The sequence below is a fragment of the Octopus bimaculoides genome, chromosome 1, assembly GCF_046866305.1.
Source record: "Octopus bimaculoides isolate indiv1 chromosome 1, ASM4686630v1, whole genome shotgun sequence".
Classification (NCBI taxonomy): Eukaryota; Metazoa; Mollusca; class Cephalopoda; order Octopoda; family Octopodidae; genus Octopus; species Octopus bimaculoides.
In genome coordinates, this window is record NC_142928.1 from 7,702,024 (window position 1) to 7,729,885 (window position 27,862).

General features: G+C 39.1%; 1 protein-coding gene across 3 annotated transcripts in view; it reads left to right on the top strand.

Annotated features, from left to right (window-relative positions):
- The window catches only part of LOC106873219 (uncharacterized), a 153,583-nt gene that overhangs the window by 19,888 nt on the left and 105,833 nt on the right, over positions 1-27,862 (top strand). For 2 of the 3 annotated variants that reach the window (XR_016240896.1, XM_089348311.1), the window contains exon 2: positions 17,437-17,525. Coding sequence is in view for 1 of the 3 variants with exons in the window: in XM_089348311.1 (XP_089204437.1) it covers positions 17,484-17,525 (42 nt within the window). In the remaining 2 variants the exon portion in view is untranslated. Of the gene's footprint in view, positions 1-17,436; positions 17,526-20,866; positions 22,001-27,862 lie in introns of those variants that run through there. The other variant, XR_016240897.1, reaches the window with a different exon arrangement.

The following is a 27,862-nucleotide window of genomic DNA, read 5'->3' on the forward strand; positions in this document are numbered from 1 at the left end:
GTAATATCGGGGTCATCGATGGCTCGAGGGGAGAGAGGCGGGGGGGAGTGAGAGGGGAGGCAGAGAAGAGAGGGTTTTGTACTTTAAAAGACAAGATTCAAAGCGAACTGTGTATCTGTATACACTTGCATGCATACACACACACACACACACACACACACACACACACACACACACACACACACACACACACACACACACACACACACACACTCTCTGTCTCTCGCTCTCTCACACACACACACATATATATATATATCTATAAAACAAATAATAAATGGGTATATGCATATATATGTACAGGTATGTGCATACCTACGTCTACCTGTATATATAGGTGCATATCTGGGTACAGGACATTGCAAACAAAACGTAGACAAGAAAATAATAATAACCAGAGTACAGAAAACACACAGGCCACATTGAGAACATTGAGAGAGAGAGAATGAAAGAAAGAAGAAAGGAAGAAATGTTTACACGCGTCTCGTGCCGTATTCAAAAGACACTTCTCGTTAATGCGCTCGTCAGTGTGTTTGTGTGTCCATCCACTGATTCAAGTATGTGTGTACGTACCCCAGGGCTGTGAGCATGTTTTAGCAAATACACCGGTGTCTGTTGCTATCTTTCCTCTTTTACTTGTCTCAGTCATTAGACCGCGACCATGCTGGGGCACCGCCTTGAAGAATTTTTTAGTCGAATGAATCGACCTCAGTATTTTTTTTTTTCTTGAAAAGCCTGCTACTTATCCTATCGTTCTCTTTTGCCGAGCCGCTAAGTTACGGGGATGTAAACAAACCAACACCTGTTGTCAAACTGTAGTGGTGGGACAAACACAGACATATGTACGACAATCTTCATTCAGTTTCCGTCTACTAAAAAGGCTTTGGGTCGGCCCGAGGCTATAGTAGAAGCCACTTGCCCAAGGTGCCACTCAGTGGGACTGAACCTGGAACCATGTGGTTGGGAAGCAAGCTTCTTATCACACAGCCACGCTTGTGTCTTTCTTTACAAACTTTCTCCACAAAATAATCCCTCGCTCTCTCTATCACTGTTTTTTTTTATGCACATGCGCGGATGGTGGGGTGTGTACCGATTAGGGGTGGGGCGGTGTTAAGTAGAAACGAAAAATATAAAAGAGGAAAAAAAAACGTCCATATAATAAACTGTTGGAAAAGATGAGAGAGAGAGAGAGAGAGAGAGAGAGAGAGAGAGAGAGTGTGTGTGTGTGTGTAAATGAGTAACCTAAAACAGATATCAATGAAACGCGCGCGCTTAACTCTGTTATTTGTGTTGTGTTGTGTGTGTGTGTTCTGGAGTTTTCTAATACGAGTATCAATGGAAACACTCACACACACACATCTGTTAACTCAAGTTAGAGAGAGAGAGAGACTGTGAGTTATCACATAATAATGCGAAGAGCTTTCTTCATTTGGTGAGTTTTCGAAGTATTACAACTGTGTAACTTCGTCGCATACCAAGAAGCCGGGACTTGGCTAAACACACCAACCTGTTACACTAATGGACGGGAAGTCCATCCATCCATCCACATGTTGATGTTCTGTTAAAGACAGCAGTCATCGTCAGCCAACATGTGGTTGGTGCCATTGAAAGTTTATCATTAAAGAGGCTGGCAGGTGTGAGCAAATAATATTCCAGAGAATAAATTGTTAAATTCCTCGAAGAAATTTTATGAACTTTTCGTGCTGTTCCACCGTCAATTCTTTCTATAAATTATGATGATGCACCCTAGGTCTTACATAAATTTTTAGCTATATCTAATACACAATATACTTAAATTTCATCCAATATAAATGCATTGAATATATATATGTATATATATATATATATATATATATATATATATATCGAATATAGAACCAATAGACGAGGGTGAGTCAAAACGTAATGCCATTTTGTTTAAGACAGGTATAATTACCAACACAGGAACATGTATCATACATCAAAAGGAAGCTGGTCCTCTGTGGATCACATCCCTACTTTTCAACATAGTCACGGTTTCTCTCAATAGCAATGTTCCACCTTCGAATGAGAGCATGTATCTCTCTGCCCCGTAAAATTCTGTTGACTGTTCTTTGAGCCACTTCTTCACTACAGTTTTCACTTCCTCGTCACTGGAATAATGTTTGCCTCTCAAACCCTCTTTCGTGGGGTCGAAGAGATGATAGTCTGAAGGCGCTAAATCTGGTGAGTGTGGAGGTAGTGAAGAAGTGGCTCAAAGAACAGCCAACAGCATTTTACGGGGCAGGGATACATGCTATCATTCGAAGGTGGAACATTGCTATTGAGAGAAACGGTAATTATACCTGTCCTAAACAAAATGGCATTACTTTTCGACTCACCCTCGTAGATCTCGTATATTTATATACTATATACATCCAATATATTCATACACACCTAATATATACACACCTGATGTATTTATACACGTATATCGATCTCAAATACTCTAATGTATTGTACACAGCTAAAATATTCATATACATTTAATATTCTTATATTGTCATCTTATGTAATCTTTTATATATTTCAAAATTAAGGCTGTGGTCATGCTGGGGCACCACCAATATATTTATTTCTTTTAAATAAATTCGTTTTGTCTTTGTTTTTCAACCCTTTTAACCGATTATATCTCTCCAGTATTTTAATTAAATATCTATGACTACTGAAGAGAACAACGAGACAGGATTCGAAACCATGTCAGATATTCCACCCCACCCCTACAAGGTTTCTTCCGCCCAGAGAAGAGATAGCTATTTGTTTAAATCTGACAGCACTCTAAAAAGAATTGAAATCACTTAAACCGCTAAATATCAAAGATTCTATATTATATAACCGTTGGGAGAGTTGCTGTTTTAGTGGCCGAGAGGACGAAAGCAATACAAGATTTCGTTTAGGCCTAAAGACCCCAGTTCGAACATAGTACGGTACTATGTACCTCTCTAGTAAATAAAACACCTCATGACAATCGAAATCTCGGGTAGATATTGGATTAAAATTTCAGCACGAGGGGCCAGCAAGTTCGGAGGAGAGAGTAAGCCCATTATACCGATTCCAATGCTCGACTGGTACTTAATTTGTCGACCCCGAAAGGATGAAAGGCAAAGTCGACCTCACTGGGATTTGAGGTCTGATCGGAAAGACTGGTGAACTGCCCCTAAGCATTTCGCCCCGCGTGCTAACGATTCTGCCAACTCGCTGTCTTGGTGTAGGTAGGAATATTCTTTTCTACTCTAGGCACAAGACCCGAAATTTTTGAGGTGGGGGCCAGTCGATTAGATCGACCCCAGTACGCAACTGGTACTTAATTTATCGACCCCGAAAAGATGAAAGGCAAAGTCAACCTCGGTGGAATTTGAGATCTGAACGTAAAACGGGTGAAAAGCTCATCGACATTTCACCAGCCGTACTAACGATTCTGCCAACTCGCTGTCTTGGTGTAGGTAGCAATATTGATTGATGTGTGAAGACGTTTTATCATCTTCAGTTAATAATAGAAGAAAGTTATTATAATATTCCTGCAGTATTTTGTGTGGTTATGGAGTTAGATGAAGCAACGATATGGAACAGACAGCTTTATGTTAAAGTAAACTGCCTTGTATAAATATTTTCACCGTGTGTCACTACTGGGTATTAGTTAAAATATTTATAGATAACATAGAGTTGGCTGTTTGTTCTAGATCGGTGCTTCATAAAATAAACTATCTGCAGAAAATACTGCAGTAAAATTATAATTTTTTGGTGACTTTTCAGTTTACATCATCTGACATTTTCAATTTTCTGTATGTGTGCGCACACACATTAAATTGGAGTCACACATACACACACGCACACACACACTCTATTTAGATGTCTATATTTCTTGCTTGCATGAGTTGGATGGTTGGACAGGATCCGATGGGCCCAAGGACCGCATCGTGCTCCCGTTGTCTGCTTTTGCATGGTTTCTACGGCTGGGATGCTCTTCCTAATGCCAACCACTTCACAGTGCGTATTGAGTGCTACTTTTCGTGGCATTGGCACGAGTCAGATTGCCATGATGTTTGCAGATCTATAATTCTCTCGAGTCGGAGGGGCTTTATGCTAAGTGATGAGGGGTTAAAGTAGCAGAGAAGGGGCCTGAACAGAAGAGGTATTTGGCTGTCGAGGGACTCCATGACTTTCCACATTTTAGAAGAAAGGTTCGGTGTGATTAAGGTGGAAGGGATAAAAATGGTGAAGAGGCGTGTAGGTGGACCCCCACCTCAAGATACGAGGTGTGTTGAAGGGAGTGGGGACAGAAGAAGTAAAAGTGTGGATGGGCGGAGGTTTCACAAATGTTTGGGGGTGGGTGAGAGATAAGAAATAGGGGAGGCAGAGGACGTAGACGAAAATTGTAGAGATTAGGTAGGATTGAAGAAGGGTTGATGTGGTGAATAGTAGATAAAGGGGGTGAGGGGGTGAATAATGCTACGTGAGTTGGTTGGTGGGGAAGGGATGACAGACTACAAAAAAAAGGGAGATTTTTCTGCGCTGTCACATATAATGTTTGTTTGGGTGTAATCTTAAGCAACATAAAGTGTTCATTATTCAATGAGTTTTGTGATACTTGATGCCTTTATTTTGCAATCCATCCTGGTCTATTCTGCCATGACGACGGTATTGCTCTGTTTATATCAGCAGTCGTCATCAGCCGGCCTGCTACCCTAGCTTCGAAATTTCACCGAAGATCGCAGACGTGAAACTCGAAGCGACGGTTAATGAAGTCTCCAGCTTAGAATGAAAGAGGATAAAACTATAAAAGCCTTATTGAGTTCCTTTTATTTCCTCTTTCGCGCTATTCTTTGTGGCAGAACACTTCCATTTAGCTAAAGATTGTTTTTAAAGCATGAAATTACTTGTAGAGTTGTAAAATGTTAAATTGTAAAAATTTTAAAGTAAAATCAAACCATGTTTCGAATATTACGTCTTATTTTTCTTGTTTTCACAATTTTATATTTCTGTAATAGACAAACGGATGAGCCCTTAATAAACGGGTTAAATACTTATAAAATAAGAGTCAGGTTGAACATTTGTATGAAAAACAAATCATATAAGGTTCATCTAGATGGGGTCAGAACGCTTAACAACTTGGGGCCTGTAGTCTTGTCTTGCACTCCGTTTAGGTTATTTATAGTGTATTGCTCTGAAAGTGGCCTATCAGAAGTTAAACAGTCGAAATAAAGAAGAAGGGTCCCGCGTGTTGTTTATGATTTAGATATTGCATTTCGTATCCATGAACAATTTACTCTGACCAACAACCTGCTTCTGAAATGTTCCACACTATTAGATACTATTTTTTGTCACGTATTCTCACATTTTGTTGACCAAAATCTTATAAATTGTTTACATCGTCCATTAAAGGTTTATTTCCATAATGAAGTCTTGTAAAATCGGTTTTGTTGGGCCTTAATTTGGACTTCTCAGTTGTATTTCTTGTAGATTTATTTTTCTTCTGGGTGTAGGTGGATTGATTCTGTCCTTTTTACCATGGTTTCTCTATCAATTAGTTTTTTATTTTGTTGCTCCATCCTCTCATACTCATCACAAGGCGATTGGATGTTACTCTTAGTAGGGGAAGCTTTGTGATTATCTGTCTCTTATTTACCAGTCACCGGAACTGACTACGAGGTATGTGTTTCTACCATCCTTAGAGCTATTTGTTGTGTGTGACTTGTAATTTCTTGAAGTCAGCTTGGTGTAAAACTCAATGAGGGAGTTGGTAAAAACCAAGTACCTTTATATGAAATAAGCGCCGTGCTTGCTTGCTTAGACACAGACACACACCTTTATAAAATATATACAGACGGTGGAAATGTGTTGATCGAGGACTGTTTTTTTTTTGAGCTTCTCGGGACAGGAAGCTCTCAAGTGGCCTTTGCTGCCACAAATGTTAAAACTGGGCCTCCACACTCAGTCGTATTGTCTTTGATTCACTACCCACAACAGGGTACCAACCTAGAATGACCTTGTGGTCTTCTGGTTTCATTAGGATTTGCTAATCTATGCTGACTTCTTTGGATTATCCCATGTACGCTTGTCATTCACTCGTCCATATTGCATTACAAAATTGACATCTAGTTACACGCCATTCTCTTGACTCTTACCTTTGTTTTAGGCTATTTCATTCCCTGGGGGAAATGGAACTCATGAGCAGGCGTTTCGCGTACAGTCTCTGCATGTTTCTGATACTCTTCCTCACTCCCACGAGCCTAGATAATTTGCTAGAGCCTCCCCCCTCAACTGGTTTCTGGAGCTTAAATTGGTTTTCACTCTGGCAGCGAAAGAGAAGTCTTTAAGAACACAATTTTACCACTTTTTTCTTTAGGACTGCGCCATTTCCTCTTCCGTAATCAGGGATTAAATGTTTCAGTTAATTCGAGCAAAATTGGCCAAGATGATTCCAAACAGTCTGGTCTCACTCAGCAGAACTTGTGTCTGTGTTGTTTTCGCTGTTGTTCTTGTTGTTGCTAAGACAACACAATTTAAGGTTTCCCATGTTTGAGAAATGTCTGATTACATTGCAAAAGTTATAGGAGTAGCTGTGTGGTAAGTAGCTTGCTTACCAACCACATAGTTCCGGGTTCAGTCCCACTGCGTGGCACCTTGGGCAAGTGTCTTCTACTATAGCCTCGGGCCGACCAAAGCCTTGTGAGTGGATTTGGTAGGTGGAAACTGAAAGAAGCCCGTCGTATGTATGTATATGTATATACATATATATATATATGTGTGTGTGTGTGTGTGTGTGTGTGTCTGTGTTTGTCCCCCCAACATCGCTTGACAACCGATGCTGGTGTGTTTACGTCCCCGTAACTTAGCCATTCGGCAAAAGAGGCCGATAGAATAAGATAAGTACTAGGCTTACAAAGAATAAGCCATGGAGTCGATTTGCTCGACTAAAAGCGGTGCTCCAACATGGCCGCAGTCAAATGACTGAAACAAGTAAAAGAGTAAGTCTTGACTCTTTTGAAATGTCTTTTTTTTGTTTTGTTTGGAGGGGAGTGGCGGCGTTACTCACTTCACTTGACATCGTTATGAATCAGATGGAACAAAAAAAAAAAAGAAAATGCAAGCATACTAAAATGTTCAAGTAAATTCAATTAAAGTCTCTTTTTGTTGGAAGAACAATATAATGAAATATAGTTGTGAAACAGTTACTGCATGCAAATGAATGAATCCATTGTGCTGTAAAATATTGATCAAGGTACCTGGAATTATGCTGTTTAATCCAGACACCGGGAATAAGGTGTTGACATCCAGCGATGTCCAGCTTGAATCAAAAAGAATAAAATATGATCGACAGATTTTCAAAACGGAGTGCGAAGTGAGTGAAAAAGAAAAAACACTGCTTTTATAGAAAGGCATTAATTAAACAGATAAAAGATATCTTAATTATGAACATTTTGGGAAAAACGAAAGGACTAGCCAACAGCAAGATAGGGAAAATGTCTGCATTTGCAGGAAAAAATTTAATTCCCCGTTTTTTTTTTAAATAAAATAAAATGACGTACATATTCATGCTGAATAGGCTCCGGCTACTTCGAACGTGTATATGCTAATCACTGTCGTAGTTTGTCGTCGGGGAATAATTTTTTCGTTCAGACAATGCGTGTTCACACTACCCTTGATTTATTAGTGTAAGGAGTCTTTGGGACACCGTGATGTTTCGACGTGGTTCCGTCTCTTCAGTGAAGGCTACTCACAGATCAATGAAGCTAAATCAAATTCGCCAAACAAATGTCCGAAGGGAGACAGGAAAGAAAGAAGTACGAATAAACATTAAAGGAACTTAGAAAAGTGTTTGGAGGTAGGAGGGAGAATGGAAGTAGGAGGGAGAATGGAAGTAGGAGGGAGATTGGAGGTAGGAGGGAGAATGGAGGTAGGAGGGAAAATGGAGATCGGAGGGAGAATGGAGGTAGGAGGGAGATTGGAAGTAGAAGGGAAAAAGGCGTTTGGAGGTAGGAGGGAGATTGGAGGTAGGAGGGAAAATGGAGGTCGGAGGGAAAATGGAGGTAGGAGGGAGATTGGAAGTAGGAGGGAGGTAGGAGAATGTAGGTAGGAGGGAGAATGGAGTTAAGATGGAGATTGGAAGTAGGAGGGAGAATGTAGATAAGATGGAGATAGGAGGTAGGAGGAAGAAAAGCGTTTGGAGGTACGAGTTGTCAGGTGGCGGTGAACACACACGTCCCCGTGTAAATCGCCTGAATAATAATGATAGTTCATAAAGTTGTATAGTTTAGTGAATATATCTCAGTATATTACTGGTACCTATGTGTCATGATGAAATCGAACATTGAGGAAGCCCCTGCGAGATTAGTCAATGGGCAAGAAATCAGATACGTATCATACTGTACTGCTTTTTAAACGGTCAGGACACGGTGGACAGTGGCAAGTTTTCGATACCTCTTAAACGACGGGATGGCCACGACTGAATTACCTTTGATCAGTAAACCTGTTAGACTAGGACTGACTTGAAGCCAAGAGAAACGGTTACAACAATAACGATCTTAGATCAGTATTTAACCTGGCGCTCTCTCATTTCTGCCATTCTGTTGGTTTGTGTCCCTTCTATATATAAACATTACATTGCAAACACTGACGCGCACATATCACACACACACACACACACACACACACACACACACACACACTACGTACAGACGCACGCTCACGTGCTTTGTATACACACATGCACACGCATTTTGCTATGGCAACGTTCCCAGAGAGAAAGAAGAAAACACTGGAAAGTAGGCGCATGTGGGTGCACACATGCACATGCACACATGTGCATGTGTGCATTTATGAAAGTGAATGCGTAAGCGTATACATGTGTGTGTTGTGTCTGTGTGTGTGTGTGTGTGTGTACGTTATGCGTCATGTATGTGTGAGTGTGTGTGTCCTCTTTACAATTTGCCAATTCAGACAAACCAACTGAACAACGAATTCCTCAGTCTCTCTCTCTCCTTTCTTCGCTTTTTTCTTCTCTCTCTCTCTATCTCTCTGTCTCATTTCTTCGATCTTTCCTTCTCTCTCTCTCTCTCCTTTCTTCACTCTCTCTCTCTCTCCTTTCTTCTCTCTCTCTCTCTCCTTTCTTCACTCTCTCTCTCTCTCCTTTCTTCTCTCTCTCTCTCTCTCTCTCTCTCTCTCTCTTCTTCGCTCTTTCCTTTTATTCACACTGCTATCACTTTTGTCGAACCTGTTTCTCTCTGTCTCTCCCACCTACGCCCCCCCCCACATACACAGAGTTTCTTTAAGCCGGTTGCCTGTAACCCTGATGTTACGGCGTTCAGCCGTTTCCAAAAGCGAGACTGGAAAAACACCAAAGGAACAAACCACTTGACCGGCTCTTGGTCATCACGGTGCTCTATATTTTTCCTATTGAGTACTTCTCTCTCAGCAACCCACCGATATCTGTCAATCCTCCTGTCTCTGCCTCCCTCCCTCCCGTTTGTTCTACGTTACTATACTCTACTGGCGCACTCTACTCTGACTACCGCTTCATTTATGTTTATCTTTTGTGGCTGTGTGGCGAGAAGCTTGCTTCCCAATCCCTTGGGCGAGTATCATTTACTATAGCCTTGGGTTCACCAAAGCCTTCGGAGCGGATCTGGTAAACGGAAACTGAAAGAAGTTTGACATATATATATATATATATATATATATATATATATATATATATACAAAATAAAACTTACTTGGAAATGGATGCGTAGCGTTCGATCATATAATACATATATATACATATATACATACCTATATGTACATACCTATATGTACATACCTATATATATATGTATATACACATGCATATATGGGTACAGGACGTCAAAAAAAAACGTGAACCACATGAAAAACGAGAACAGGAAAAACAAAAACATGGAAAACGAACTTTTTTTCGAACAACGAAAGAAACAAATAGAGAAACGAGACAGGCAATATAAAGAACAATCCCTTCATCAGTTGTCCCCTGTTTTATTTACCCCGCGTGAGGCTAGACGTGACTTCGTTAAAACAGTCGTTCCCGCAAAGCAAATTAAATACAAATTGGGATTTGCGGAGGGTCAAAGTGGTAACAAAAACAGAACAGTAAGAACAAAACAGTAGAAACAAATGGTATATGTGTGTATGTATGTATGTATGTATTTGTCTTTGTATGTGAGGTTCCCCACCACCGTTTGACAACAAGTGTTGGTGTATTTACTTCTCCGTAACTTAGCGGCTCGGCAAAAGATACCAACATACTAGGCTAAAACTAAAACAAGTAGTTTGTCAATTCATTCGACTAAAAGTTTCTGAAGGCGGTGCCCCAGCATGGCCGCAGTCTACTAACTGAAACAAGTCAAGCAATTTTTTAAAAGGGTTTCGCGTATCCTTCTTTTCTAAGATGCTGTTTTGGGAACTCTGGTGGCTGTCTCTTGGTGGACAAGAGACTGTATAGACGGCCTTTTGTTATATGTAATTCGTAAAAAAAAACAGTCCTCGATCAACACATTTCCACCGTCTGTATATATTTTATAAAGGTGTGTGTCTGTGTCTAAGCAAGCAAGCACGGCGCTTATTTCATATAAAGGTACTTGGTTTTTACCAACTCCCTCATTGAGTTTTACACCAAGCTGACTTCAAGAAATTACAAGGATTATCAGATAATATTGTTGCTAGGAAACAGTAACATACTAGCGGGTTATTTTCTGCAAAGCCACATTGCTGCAGCTGTTGCCATCACGAATGGTATTCATGAGTAGTATATACCTGTATGTAAATATGCACATGCATACATATATATGCATATACTTCTATATATTTGTCTCCGTATTCTTTCTGTTGAAGAGCGTAGCTCGAAACGTCAAAGACTTTCCGTATTCCCGAGCGTCATACTAATATATACTTTTGTTATTTACACCACCTGTCCTCGTCTGTTGTTATTATTTGTATATTCTCCCATATATATATACACACACAGTTTGATTCAAAAATCGCCATACATAAGAACAATTTATTTTTTATAACAGTTTTTTCTATTTAACTGTTTCTTATTAAAAAAAATAAATCTTTCCTATGTATGGTGACATTTGTATTATATATATATATATATATATATATATATATATATATACAAATAATATGAGTATATGCGTATATACGTACATGTATGTACATACCTACATCTACATGTATATATAGATGCATATCTGGATACAGGACGTAGCAAAAAACGTGGACAAAATGATATATATATATATATATATATATATATATATATATATATATATTATCAGGGACGTGCGTTGATCTTTCTGGGGAAGCAGTGACCAAAATTTTCTGTCACATAGATATTTGAATCAAATTGATATGTTCACATTATATAGTTAATTTTAAAAAATAATTTAAATCACATTTTATATTAAGGATGTTCTGTAATTTGAGAAAAATATAAAATATTAGTTGAATAAACGTTGAAAGCTACCTTTTCACCGTTTTTCGAATGGAAGCAGAAAGTCAACTTGCTTCCCTTTTCGCATGTAAGTGTTACATAACAACGTAAGATTATATATATCATAGGTATTGCAAATTGACATAAATTAATCTAAGCATATAAGCATTTATTAGCATCTAAAACTATTTGTTATTAGCCCTTACTAGAAAAAAATTGTCTTTGTTGGCATTTTTATGGGAAAAAATATTAAAATATTACACCGAAACGGATGCAATGGTTTATGTTGCTTCCCTTGCACAGGTTTTTTGTGTCGTCTGCACTACATGTCGTCTCATGCTAATTCCGACAGTAAAAGTCTGAAGCCTATGTTGTCATGTAGTTTATATTAATTTTACAGAACATCAGAAGAACGATCTTATGAAAAATAAGTTTGAATTTTGTTTCTATAATTTGTAAGGGAAACATTTGCTTCCCTTGTTTCCATGGACCGTGCACGTATGATATATATATATATATGTATAATAATTTTCCAGAGGATGTAGCAACCGTTACCAATATAGCATAAGAACTTACCTTAGGGGATCATTAACAGAAATGTTAACATAGAGTGGTGAATAAATCGATATATCGAGTTTGAAGTCTCTGTCTCTTTTGAATATGAAAATTTAAAAGTTAAAAACCTTATAATATATATATATATATACACATGCATAAGTACAAACAGGTATATATGCAACAAAACTACCATAAACTAGAAAAAACTTAAACAAGTATTATCCTTACCAGTGTTAGATACGAAAGCCTAGCATGCTACGGCAAAGTATGGTGCACTATAAACAACGGCAACGCCAACCACAAAGAACCCCTAAACAGGTTCAACCCTACGAGGACTAGCATTTCAATGAAGGGCAACCTAGAACCACGAGAACACAAGATACAAAAGGCTCACACTCAACAAGCACATTACATGCATACGCCCATCATCAGCTGCCTAACTGATGTCGTTATGGTATCGACACCTGGGCAATACCATTCAGTCTGGGGATATGAATAGCGTTAAAAGCATAAGCACTGTCTGAAAATAAGCAAGAAGCGGGAGCGAAACTTAAGCTTGATAAGTCCATTACTTCTATTCTTGCTTACTCTTACAAATACAAACATCAAATCTCAGACATAAACTCTTTCGTATTTATAAAGCTCTGCACACACGCACGCACGCACGCACGCACACACACACACACACACACACACACACACACACACGTACGTTTGTATACAGTGACACAGGGTGAATTGGAAATCTCTAGCCTTTATTCTCTTTGTTTCTTTTCTTGTTTTCGATAGGGGTCGCAGCCATGCTGGGGCTCTACTTTCAGTGTGATTACTAGTTTATTTCGAACTCGCTTCCTGTACCTTACTCCGGATTTGGTTCTGATGAAGCAGTGAGTTGAACAACGTTGCCCCTACCCTCTTTTTGTGATGCATACCCTGATGTAGAATTCATCTGGTATCTCAAACAAAGATTTGTCTCCATGTCCTTTGAGCACATTCACATTTATTCCTCGTGAATATTTGAAGGTTTATTAGCAGGGTATTGAATAACTGTTGGCCCTTCAAACCTAAACTTACTTTAGACAGAGAAGGCAGGATCTTTGATGTGCAGTGGTGTCCAATTCGGCGGTGGGGGGTTGGGGGTCATAGATTTCAGTCCCAAATGCTAGACCCTCCCTCCTCAGGAACTTCCATATAAATTTATTTTGTTACACATTTGTTTTTATATATTTTAAACAGATAAAGCATTAGATGCCTCAAAATATATTCACGACAAACAAATGTTAGAAAACGTCCTCTGGATAACACAATGGAAAAGTTCATGTTCGTAAAAACTGGTCAAGAACTATCCTGTTCAACTGTCCTGGCATAAATTGTTCGACTGTCGTGGCTGATCCGGGCGGCTGGCATTATGAAGGAGAGGCCAGTGGTCAGCTGCGCTGGAATTGTTGAGAAGTTGGAAGGTGGGGTGGATGAGTAATGTATGCATTGGAAATATGGGTGTGATGAGAGAGGAGGTGTGAGAAAGAGAGAGAGGTGAGAGGTACATTAACAGTTCTCGGTTTGTATTAAGACTGTTAGATCATTCTTTGTTTGTCTATCTTTACGTTCTGAGTTCAAATTCCACCGAGGTCGACTTTTCCCTTCATCCTTTCGGGTTAGATAAATTAAGTACCAGCTGCGTACTGGGTCGATCTAATCGACTGGTCCCCTCCCACAAAATTTCGGGCCTTGCGCTTAGAGTAGAAAAGATTCTTTATTTGTGTGTGTTTTAAGGACATTTAACTTAGAATCTTAAATCTCTCTCTCTCTCCTGTCTACCAAGTAACATGCACCCCGGTCTTCACATTAGCTAAAGAGGTCTAATAATACAAAGATGTCATGAGTTGTCTACCCTGTTTAACACCTCCCCGATTCCACGTCATCTATTTTGAATTTTAATAAATTGTGACTTCGGTACCATAACTCATTTTAAAGTCAAAAGTTTTGTTTTTAAACTCAAAAGTTTTTTTGTTTTGTCTTTAGGTTCTCTCACTTACCTTTGTTCGGTTAAGCTCAACATTATTCAGCACTGCTTGCCTCTTGCCTCTCCCTCACTCGAATAGAGTTTATCTTACTCGCCGCATTACGTCTGTTCGTAATTATTTGACTTGTTACTCACGAAGTACCAACCGTTTCAACCTCTTCTTGGCAGTAGATCAGGAAGTCTCGAAATCTGTAATTTAAGAAGAATTCAACCAATCAAACTGAGTGGCTTGGTAACATTTTCGGCAGAGGCTTCACTCCGAAGCCCTATTAAAGCAAAACCTTGGAGTAAAAGTGCACTAGGCCTGCCTAATTTAGGTGTATGAAAAAGCACCCTTCAGTGTTTATATATAACACCACAAACGGGGGTGGGGTGGGAGTATGGCACGTTATTGCGCGCAGTCGTTTTCTAACGTGTACAAAATAAGATTCTTGGGGGTGGGAGAAAGGATGGAATTTGTTGGCCTCTTGAAGTAATTAAGATATTATCAGATTGGTAATTGGAAGAAGATATGTGGAAGACCTGTTTTTATTTATAAACTGTCTGAGGTTAGAGGTGGAGGGGGGGGGGGGGGGGGCTGAGCTGTTAGTATGCTTTGAATGTAATTACCTTCCAATTTGTGTGAGTGTATTCATGTATGTATATGTCTGTATTTGTTTACGTGAAGTGTGTATAAGTATCTTTTAAAAGACTCTGTCAATAATACAGAAAATTGCAAATGGCCAGTCGTGTCCAGGCCAGCCAACATAGAGGTCGCCGCTTCGTCCTTTGTTATATACAATGTATTTTGGCCCCCTTCACTTTCAACGGCTCAGTTCACATATATCTATGTAGGTACAACAATGCAGTATTGCCGAGCGCTGTGAGTAATGATACTGATGTAGACATTTCATGACGGATTCACCGATTCTTGCGATGTCAAGATTAATTCTCACATTTCTTCAGAGTCTCTAAGACAGAATGAAAAGATGTGTTTGTATCGGAAATGAGACAAGATTAAGTGATGTTGTGTAAACAAGTAAGTAAGGAAACTGACAAATGTAAACAAACGTCTTATTTTATTTTCATCGTTTCTGTTAAATCTTGTACATCTTTCGATATAGATATATTTATCCTACAAGTCAGCTATTTAATGTATTGTTTCGTCAATTAAATACTTGTAATATACTGCGTTGATTTTGGTCAACACCGTAGTCTATTATTCGTTATGGTCCTTATTCCCATTAGAATCATTTAATAAAAAGGAAGATGTATGTTACTTATTGCTAATTAGAAAAGAATTTAGCGTTTGATGTCTCATTAAAATCAGAGAACCCTGCAGAAGAATTGACCCATCGTTATTTGGTCAGAACAAACGTGGTACAAGTAAACAACCTCAGAAGGCGGCGGCGGGAGCTGGCAGAAACGTTAGGACGCCGGGCGAAATGCTTAGCGGTATTTCGTCTGTCTTTACGTTATGAGTTCAAGTTCCGCCGAGGTCGACTTTGCCTTTCATCCTTTCGGGGTCGATAAATTAAGTACCAGTTGCATACTGGTGTCGATCTAATTGACTGCCCCCCCCCCCCCAAAAAAAATTTCGGGCCTTGTGCTTAAAGTAGAAAACATTAAACCTCAAGCTTTTGTGAGCCGACGGTGTAACAGTGCTTCTTCAGTGAAACCTCGCTGTCTTTGTTTCTTATCTCCCTTTTGCTGACGCGTTGCCTTATGTTATGTGTACAGTTTATTCTACAGCCGCCATGGCTGCTTTGATTTGTGCCACAGCAGGTTTTGTTGTGCCGTTTCAGATAACTTTTTAAAATACATATTTGCTAATCAAGTGAAGTCTGCCCACAGATTATTCGGCACATTGAGGTTTTCACACAAACGTCCTTTTCTATAACCATCATTATCATTAGACGGTACCAACTACACTTATCAGGTTCAGGACCATGAACTACCATCCCAGTCTTTCTTCTGCTGTCTTAATACATTCTATTTTGAGTCTGTCCAATTCTTGAAGTTTGCCATCTATAGAAATCTTCCTTTTCTGTCCTTTTTCCTTTTTCTCCCACCGCATTTTCTTAATACATCGTCCAGCCTCCATTGATTTTTGTTTTGTTCCCCTCATTACCATTGGGCCTTTCTCTCGGATAGGAGACATTTCGGCATAACCGTTTTGGTGCGGCTATTTGGCGTCACTGAATAGACGCTGACTAATGTGACTCCCCCTTCTCTCTCTCTCACTCTCTCTCTCTCTCTTTGTTTATATGAGTAAGCATATTTCGCTTTGTATGTATGAGGAGAGGGAAAGAGTTCATCCTAATCGTGCCCTGTTAATAACTTATCTCCTTCTGCCCTTCTCTCATTGACTCTACCTGAATGTGTATATCTCTGCGTGCAAGAGAGTGTGTTTACTTCCAGTGCAAATCGTATTGTTGCCAAAACAGCTTCAATTTCCAGTCAACCGTCCTAAATGGTCAGCACCAAAACAGCTGCGTGCAATCCTGCCATTCCGCCTCCAATCCTGATCTGAGTGTTTCCATTCCATGTAATTCCATTCTTCAGCGTTACATGGAACTATACTACCAAGATGTTACATAATCTGGATTTGGTACCGATCGGAAAACACGAAGAAAGCACGAAGTGTGTCGTGAAACCAATGGAAAAAGTCGGTTTTATCTTCAACTAAAACAAAACGAGCAAAACCATTTAACAACCAATGTAAAACCAGTATAAAGTAGTGAAGACGGAGAAAATGTGCACTGTTTCATCTCTACTTTGACAACAGGATTTGTAGGTGGAGCTGTGATATATGAGGGCCCAAATAGCATTTAACATTTACGACAGCAGTTTCGGTAGAATTTTAATGATGTATTCATAAATTCTTTTCTACTCTAGGCACAAGGCCCGAAATTTTGGGGGAGGAGGCCAGTCGATTACATTGACTCCAGTACGCAACTGGTACTTAATTTATCAACCCCGAAAGGATGAAAGGCAGAGTCGACCTCGGTGGAATTTGAACTCAGAACGTAAAGACAGACGAAATACTGCTAAGCATTTCGTCCGGTGTGCTAACGTTTCTACCAGCCTAATATTAGAATGATGATAAAGAAAAACATCGAAGGCGGCGAGCTGGTAGAATCGATAGCGCGCTGGACGAAATGCTTAGAGGTATTTCGTCTGCCGCTACGTTCTGAGTTCAAATTCCGTCGAGGTCGACTTTACCTTTCATCCTTTCGGGGTCGATTAAATAAGCACCAGTTTACCCACTGGGCTCGATGTGATCGGCTTACCCCCTCCCCGCAAATTTCAGGCCTTGTGTCTATAATAGAAACGATAAAGAAAAACTCAAACAAACTCCTCATTGTTTACAAAGTTATATTTATTTTAATTATTTTTATTTTCGCAGAGTCCCGATCCTTTCCAGGAAGCTGATAAGGGGAAAATCTGCCAAAAATGCGGAGACCAGTGTCCCGGCTATTCCCCACATTATTGGAGGTAAGACACATTTGTTATTTTAATCATTTAGTTAATTATTTAGCTTTAAAACGGTCTGATTGATTTATAGGGACGGACCTAAAGAAAATACCTTGTGGTGATAAGAACAGGGGAAGGAGGGATTATAGGGGTCGTATAGACTGGATGGATTGATGTTTTGCTTAGAATGCTTCTCCTCCCTGCTTCTGTAGCAGATTAATTTGGTAACAGGTTTCCCTTCATCTGGGACATCCAAAGGAATTTGTCCAGAAACACAATGGAAACGTACAGAGTGGATTCGACCCCACGTCCCATAATTTGGTTCTCAAATAATCACCGTCTCCTGGTCAGACGACCATGTAAACGAAATTCAACGGGGCAGAAAATGGAATATATGTTTGTATGTGTAGACATATTGTGTAACCGGAAATGTGTGAAGAACACTCAACCTCCATTTTTGCATTTTCAGAAGTTCTCCTTTGTTTTGTCATTTTACTCTGTATGTGTGTGTGTGTGTGTGTGTGTGTGTGTGTGATAGCATGTGCAAAACGAAGACACCACCGTGGAGACAAGTTATGTATATTCATAATGGTTTTGTGTGTACGTTCAAAACAGTTTTGGGGGTTTTTTTGTATGTTGTTGTTGAGTCCCAACGGACCTTTAACAAGATAGACTTCAGATCCAAAACATTTTAGTTAATTGCGTTTGATTTTCATGCAAAGTCTACCTAGGACAACAGTATCCATATGTATAACTGCGTGCTATTATATAAAGAGGATGTGATTTTCAAGATTTTGACTACTTTTCCTACCAGGGTCACTGACCAAACGCATCTAAGAATATGTCAGTGTCAACATAGTTTAGTGTGTGCGTGTGTGTGTGTGTGTGTGTGAGAGAGAGAGAGAGAGAGAGAGAGAGAGAGAGAGAGAGAGAGAGAAAGAAAGACTGGTTTAGATAGTGACATGTGTCTGTGTGTAAACAATAAACGTGTAGGTTGTATTTCCACACGCACACGCACACGCACACAGCCACTCACACACACAGCCACACACACACTCACAAAGGTGGTTGCAGCCTGCATCGTATGATTGATGTGTCTGTGTGTGCGCATGCACGTGTCTGCTGTGCACCGCTGCATATTTTGCAGTTGTTGGCGCTACTTTGATAATTCACATGGGTTCTGACTCTGTGTGTGTGTGTATCTTGTTTGCACATGTTTCTTTCCAATCATCTTTGTGTTTACGTATATATATGTGTGTGTGTGTATACGTCCACAGTGATTCGCAACGAAACTAATGTTTTATTTATATTCGTCACTGTGTATAAATAATCGCATTAATTTGTTTATCTCTAACAATCCAGTTTTATATTGAAATATTTATTCTTATACTGTATTATAGCACTCTAAGTCTCATATATACATACATACATACATACATACATACACACACATATATATATATATATATATGTGTGTGTTTGTGTGTGTGTGTGTGTGTGTGTGTGTGTAGTGCTTTATCTCTATCTCTCACACACAATCAAATATATACGCACATGAAATAAACTGTGTGTAAGTGTGACTCGCCCTTTCACCTAATTTAACTTGCCTGAAGAAGTGGTGGCGCGCCGTGGAAACTCCCGAGTAACAAACCACTCGACCGGATTAAATAAGCTTCACCAACACAAAGTGTCCATTTGTATGAGTTTCTAAGAAGAAAAATTTCACTGATTTAAGTGAATATACAAAGCGAAAATAAAATACCATATTCTGTGCAGATGTTGAAATAGAGATGTTTACACTTGTGCCGTCTCAATACTAAACATCATCATCATTGTGTGCATATACATACATACATATATATATATATATATATATATATATATATACACACATACACAAACACAATCTTTCTCTCTTTCCCTTTCACTTTCAGTTCCCACTTTATCTCCTTCTTTCTCTCTATTTCATTTATTTTTTTTTCTTATTTATAGATTTTAATCCGTATCATTTATTTTTGTCTCTTCTTTGCAATTCTCCTCTCTTCCTTCCTTCCTTCCTTTCTTTACATTTTTCTTTCCCCTCTCGTCCCTTTCTTTCACCATCTCCTTAATCAAATAAATTTCTTTAATTATTTATCGTCGTTTGATTCCTTCTCATTTACGTTAGGGACCAAACACTTCACTCCTTCTCTCTCTCTCTCTCTCTCTCTCTCTCTCATTCAAAAATGATATGTCTGCTGCACTTGAACACACACACGCACGCTGCACATGCGCTTTGATAAAGTCCTAAAATGCTGCCTCTACACGCATTCACTTGACAAAGATACATTTGTGATAAAGAAGGCAGCCACGCCATATTAACCCACGCTGATGAGTTCGATGCATATTAAACGTAAATATATATATGTATATATATATTATTGTACAACAGTCTTCAATGAAAGATATTCATCGCCAGAAAGTTCTATGGTTTCCTCTATAAAGCTGACTTCCTTCAACCTAGAACATACACACACACATACTCTGCGCGCGCGTGTGTGCATGGGAGCAGTGTATGAAACACGTTGCATTGTTTTCTCTCTCCTTCTCTCATATATATATATATATATATATATATATACATATATATATATATATATATATCAGTGGCGACTCTGGCACTCTGGCTGTTCGGGCTTAGCCCGAGTATAAATTTAGTAAAGTGAACGTGTATTTGTAAGCTGATTTAATTTCTGCCAACACCACTAACTTCGAGTATGTAATTGCAGTCAATAACTCGGGCTCCTTTTATTGAGCCTGATAGCAGTTTTTTTTTTTTTTTCATCTGGCGGTCGTCTTATGTTTCGATGTCTAACCTTTCCTACTTCTTTCAATCAAATTGAGAGATGGGTTAAGTGTAGCCACCCCCCCACCAATCTCTGGGACATTGCTTCCAGCCAGCTTCGACACTATTTTTGTCTGCCAAATTTTATTGGCAAGGCTTTGATTAGCTCAGAGTAATGGCAAAATCAAGTTTCCATGCATGCAATGAGATCGAACCCGAAATCCTGTAGTCGCCAAACTAACTTCTTAACCATATATCAATGACCCTATCTCTTTGGTTATAAAGCCAGTGTGTCTTAGGTGAGAGTTAGATGACGTCGTATTTACTCCCAACGACTGAGGTTTGCTGGAATTAATTACGGTGATCAACCACGCAACCGACGTCTGCTGCTACCACAACTCCTCTTCCTCTTCAGTCTCTTTCTTGCTCCTCATAAATAATGCGAGGTAGAAAGCTTTGGCATCTACAATTTCTCTTCAATCCAACCATTTGTCATTAATGATGTCCTTTTAAAGTCTGAATCTCTTTGACTTCACAGTTTCATAATCACAACAACGGATCACTGATCGATTGCATGGAATATTAGTTGATTGATACGACTAGAAGCCGAAACTACGACATCAGTTGACCTTTCAAATGTTACCGGTTCGAATAATTGTCTTCTTGCCCTATTGAGAAAAACCTTAAGATGTCAACCATTTTATGTTTCCACCTTTTATGAAGATGGAACTTACTGTTTTATGGAAGAAAGAAACGTCCAGTGCATCACGTGTCCAATGCTAATACTTTAATCTCAGGCTGAGTTCAAATCGAAATCTGCGAAACTTCAAAGCTTAAAACTTTTAATCTGAGCAAGATTCTTGATGCATGAAGTTTGGCGATGAAACGCTAAGTCAACCTCGCTAGGAGTTGACTCAATTAATTATCTCAATTAATTTTCTAAACGTAGATAATATACTGTATGAAGAGGATAATTATCTTTGATATGTTGTCTATTTCTAGTTCTGTTACTGCAGTTGCCTTTCATCTTCCCCATGACAAATCTTCATCACCTCTGTCCTAAAAGTTACAAAGAAGGTAGAATATCAATGCCATGTAGCTTTACTTTAGATTCTGCTCCGTCCTGAGTTCAAGTCCTACCCTATCCTATGCTTTCTTCGATTTCACCTTTTATGACTCAGATTGGATATTTGGTGTGTGGCTGTATTTCATCCAAATATTCAAATACATGCGACCGTGGTTGTGTGGTTTAGAAGTTTGTTTCTCAATTATATGGTTCGGCAAAAGAGACCGAAAGAATATCTATCGAGATTTAAAAACATAGTAATTCTTTAAAATGGTGCTCCCTTTTTGTATTCGTTTCGTTTGTTGTATGTCCTGTAACTTTGACCCTCCGCAAAATCCCAAATTTTATTTTGGTTCGCAGGAGCAACTGCCTTCAAAGTCTTGTCTTGTCGTTCATTGCTCGAAATAAGGAGTAGAAGGAAAGCCGACAACTGACGAAGGGTCGTTTTTTTATGTTACTTGTCTTGTTTTCCAATTTTTTCTCTCATTCTTTACGTACCCAACGTTAATTTCGTATTTCATGTTGTTTGCATTTTGTGACATCCTGTATCCATATATGCATACTTATAAGGATATATATGTAATTATGTACATATGTGTGTATATATATGCATATATATATATATATATATATATATATATATATACACATATGTATGTATATATATGCCCCTCCTCTCTCTCTCTCTCTCTCTCTCTCTCTCTCTCTCTCTTTCACACGCGCACGCGTATAAAGTCGGTCATTATTATTTTGTTTTGAAGTGATATCTTTAAACTTTCTAAACCAATTGTTTACTGCAAACGTCGGCTATTTTAAAGCAAAAACGAACGCCAGAATCCATAGAACTCCACCTGACATGTCTGTCAAATACTGAAATATTCCGTTGTTGTGACAAATGGTGTTATTTTGGTGATTAGAATCGGAAGGAGTGGTGCTGTTAGAGAAGACACTCAACTCAACGGCCATTCCTACTCGGCGTTTGGTGCCCACTTCGTATTGCTTGATGATCGTTCCTTTGTAGCAGCTGACATTGGACAATGAATGTCCGTGGAATTATATTTATGGAATGTTATTGACTGTAGGTGTGGTAGTGGTGGTGGTGTTGGGGGTAGCAACTGAAGGGGGAGCAATCAAAACTGTAAGCAGAGAGAGAGAGAGAGAGAGTATTCATATGGCTTCATTCTTGTGAATTGCTGTATTTTAAGAATATAAATGTCTAAAGTATATAAACACACATATCGCATTCACACGTGTGCGAACGTGCATATGGGCACACTATACGTTGGTTTATATACATTTAAACACAAGCACGCGACATATGGATGTATATATGTACACGTAAACACGTTAGACGTATAAATGTATATATGCATGCATATACACTACAGAAAAATGTATGCATGTGCATAGACCACAATATACGTTGATGTATGTGTGTATATATATATATATATATATATATATATATATATATTATATAGTTGACACAGTTACATATAAACCGCAGTAGATTTTCCTATCTACAAATACACACAGATATATGTATACTAATACAAATGTATACGCTGAACCTCGAAGCATCTGTTAAAACGTGACAGTATTTTCCCATTTCTAGACATGCTGACTACACATACATTTGTAGTGTGTGTGTGTGGGTGTTTTACATACACACACACACACAAACACACAAATATACTCACACATGCACAAGTATAATTGTATATTTACACAATGATAATTTCTCATCCTCTTTCTCTCACAGACGCACATACACGTGGCCTCTTAACTTTGATGTTCTACACACCGTCAGATATAATATACACCCAGTTTATTCACCACCGCCCAGTCTTTCCTTAATTCATTTATATACACCTATGTTAAATAAATAATATTTTCACGGACATGTTAAGCAATCAGTGTAGTCGTGACAGTAGTCGTAGAAAATTGAATTACACACATGCACACACACACACACACACACACACACACACACACACACACACACACACACACACACACACACACACACACACACACACACACACACGTATGTATCAATAATCAATGAAATTAGTAGAGTTGTCGCTTTTCCATGGAGAAAAGGCGTTAATAGATTTAGACACACTCTCACACATACAAGCCTACATTTATTATCATCATTCAGTGATATATTGGAGACAGAAAAGACCAATTATTAAAGTGAAGCTGCATGATTCAGTGAATCCACCCATGTTATTTAATTATCGTCACTCTGATTCCAACGAAGTTCGAACTCGAAAACTTCAGTTGGGAACCCTACCAGATCCCTTATTACATTTTAATGAACGACTCTCTCATTTCTCGGCCTCACCTATCGACTCATTGCCGTAAATTGGGAATTTTGCAATATTTCTAACTTTTGTTTATACGAGGATTTTTTACAACGCAACCGCTTCTTTAATTGTTGTTGCTGTTATTCTTGTGGTATTCGCGGTTTCCTGTGTATTGGAGAAATGATTATCGTCTATGCTTCTAGCAACAGGTCCAAGTCTTTGACAAAGCCCAAGAACACAAAAACACGCCTGTCAGTCTTTGCTATGATGATATTCACCTCTCAGACAAAATTACAGCATCATGTCTTTCAGTAGTTTACATATGTCATTTAGAGTCGACGGATGGTTGTTTTTCTATTAATTGCTAGCAAGGACACAGTATTTCGTTTTGCAACCATAATGTACCACCAAACACATCAAAGGTTTACAAATCGGTTCTGACTTACTTTTGGATTAGAAATGCGATGTTCTTTTGAATTTCATCTCTGCAGATTTTCTATTCCGAGCCAGCATTTCGCATCCTAAGACGTCCATGTAAGCAATGCTGACACAAAAGTGAGATACAATATTGACTTGTAAACCTTTAATATACTTCATGGTATATTTTGGTTTCAAAACGAAATGATATATCCTTGCTAGAACCAGTTGCCAGGAATGTATTTAATATGTAAATTGGATTTTCCAATGGTGTTACACTGACAAATTTAGTGGCTATTTAAGCGATGCATTCGTGGATAGTCGATGGGCTGGATGTGGTGCTGACGACAGGGCAACAGCTCTCGAAATTTGTATATACACCCATTTTTTTCTATCTCTCATCGCATTGTTTATGTAGACGTATTCGTATACGGAACGTCGTAACTTTCAATGCTGGCTCTGAATTCTATCGAAAATCTGTAAAAATATGCTTTGAAATGGTTATGTTAGTGTTTCTTCATAATTTCTTCATTACCCCCTCCTTTCTCTCCTCTCTGTGTCTGTCTGTCTCTCTCTCTCTCTCACACACACACACTCACACGCACACAAAGCTGTGATGATTAGGTTTGCTTCACAATCATGTGATTACAGTGTCTTATGACAGATAGCCTCGAGTCAACCATTAATAGCGTGTATTGGGTGCTTTTCACGTGGCACCAGCACTAGGGAGGTCACCATGCAACTTCTAAAAAGAAAAAAAAAACGTTTTCCTCGATTGAGTGTGGGGAGTTGGGTTTATACCGGCTGTTTAGAGGCTAGAGCATGAAAGAGGGATGAGTACAGTTGTTTTGCTATCGATGAGATTTATAGTTATCTTGTATCATATAAGGGTGGCCGAGAGTAGCTGGAAGGAAGGTATGGTGATGACAAGGTGCCAGGGTGTACTCACAGTGTACAAGAAGGTTTACCAAAATAATGGTAAACCACTTCTGTCATGTGTCAGCAATGTCTTGTATATTTAGAGGTTCCAAAATGCCTAACAGAAATGGCAGTTCTACTCCAGTTTAGAAATAAAGATAATGTATTTGTCTTAGAAAGCTTGTTGCTTTCATGAAGTTAGTTTCCAATAATAGGCGTTCAACCTGCGTGGGAATGAACTGTGGCGTTCATCCCTTTCCTAACGACTTTAGAGGAACAAATGAAAAAACCGGAGATTAAGATAGGCCAGTTCCTACACACACACACACACACACACACACACACACACACACACACACAACAGACGCACATTTTGCTCTGAACCTCAAATTCGGGTAATTACAGAACTGCATGGATACGCATGCGTTGTTCCATCTTCACATCAAAGTACATATAGATCTACATCCAAGTATGCTCCAAAACTATGTAAACATTAAATATATATACCACACACACACACACACACACACACACACACACACACACACATACCAAAACCATCATGCAAGCCATTAATTACTCTTACAAGCATACAAAAATAGAATGCAGGCAGCCAGGCTCACACACACACACACACACACACACACACACACACACACACACACACACACACATATGCTTCTCTGCTTCTGTGCTCTCATCTCCTACAAGCGTAGCTGTGTGAGGTGGGAGTGTGTTTGTGTTTCAAAACAAGGAAAATCTGCACATGCATGGATACAATCAGACGGCGAACGTTCCATTTAATCACGCACGCACACTTACACTCACACGCACGCACACACACACACACACACGCACCCCACCCCTTGTAATTCTTTCTCTCTTTGATGCCACTAACCCTCTCTCCTATATTTTGTTTATGTTCTGCCCTTCAATACTGACCTATATTTTTAAGCATTCGTCTTCTCATCTCCCGAATCCCCTTTGAACCGTCGCTAATACACTTTTACTCAACCTTCTCTCACTCTCTCTCTCTCTCTTTTAATCTGTCTACCTTTTTCTGTATGTCCGCTTGCATCTGTCTGTCTATCTGTCTATCAGCATTTCTATCTATCTATCTATCTATCTATCTATCTATCTATCTATCTATCTATCTATAACCTCTGTGTCTATATCTGTGTGTGTGTGTGTGTGTGTGTGTAACAAGCTGGCAAGATTACTTTTCGTCCGTCTTTGGTAGCAGCCTACCATCCCCGGCGTCGACCCTTCGTTTTTCTCAGTCCAGTCCACAGTCAGCGGATGACAGAGGACAGATTTCTGTTCGTATTTGAAAGTGGGTCAAAGCCACGGGTCAGTGGGAAAATAACTGCCGCACCAAGACACCTGATAGCTCTGGGTTTATTTGCAGTGAAATGGCGGTGGAAAACGCAAGGGAAAAGAAATTTAAAATGGTTAGAGACATCGGCGATGGGGGTAAGCAAAAAGTGTTTACAAGGGGTTCACTGTAACTTCGAAGTTAAGTAAACATGTGCTCTATTAAAAAAGTATTGAATGATCCTTCAGTTTCATGTTAAACTGTTTTTATATATAAACTTGAGGTAAACACACACACACACACACACACACACACACACACACACACACACACACACACACACGTATAGTGAAATGAATTGGGGATTAGAGAAATCAGCCAGTCAGTAGTGGTGTCCCACAAGGTACTGTGTTGGGCCCACTCCTCTTCATTATTTACATCAATGACATAGTAGATGTCATCAAACATTCTACATTGAAAATCTTTGCGGATGATTCCTAACTCCAGAATGCCATAAGCGGCCTTCAGTCAGATCTGTTTGCTATTGTCCAATGGGCGGAGAAAAAACAATATGCTTTTAAATGAAGATAAGTTTTATTTGATCCACTTTGGAAAAGAGAAAACTCTAAAATTATCATATGCTCTTTCCTCGGGCGATTCCCGTGTGTCATCCAACAATACCAGAGATCTTCGAGTGATTGTTGATTACAATCTAAGCTGGAATTCCCACGTAAACAGCAAGGTTGACTTGGCCCGCAAGATGTGCTCCTGGATTCTGGCCTACACCATCATCCTGGGTCCATTCGCTCAACGAAAAATTCCTCATTGTGATGCCCCAGCATGGGCGCAATCTAATGACTGGAACAAGTAAAAAAGATAAAAGATTGTATAAATAATCCTTTCTTCTGTAGGCACAAAATCTGAAATTGTGTGGGAGGGGATGAGTCGATTACATCGACTCCAGTGCATAACTGGTACTTAGTTTATCGACTCCGAAAGGATGAAAGGCAAAATCGACCTCGATGGTATTTTGAAGATTGTATAAATAATGTAGACCGAAGTAGTTAAAGCATGTTATGCCCTTTACTGTTATGACTGGCCCCTGTCGTGCCCTAATTCTCGTTGTATTTTCTTTGATATGAGAAGACATCGGTGAGCAACAATATTTAGATTAAGTTTGTATAAACGTAGAGACCTGGTGGATGATTGTATTTAGTTCTTTGGGCCGAAAAGTTAGAAATGGTCTCAGATGTTACAGAATGAATGATATTGATTATTGCCGTTGATACAGTTCTCTCTAGTTGAAGCTGTTATCGACCAATGCACAAGAATCTCTAATATCTTCTGACGCCATAGATATTCTTCTCATGAAGGAACGGAATGTGGTTATTGAAGTATATTCTCGTTTCAAAGCGAATGAGCTCAATCAATTTTTTCCCCCTCATTTATCGGTAAATTATTTTGCTATACCCATTAAATTACTACAGGAAGGTCATATCGGAGTTT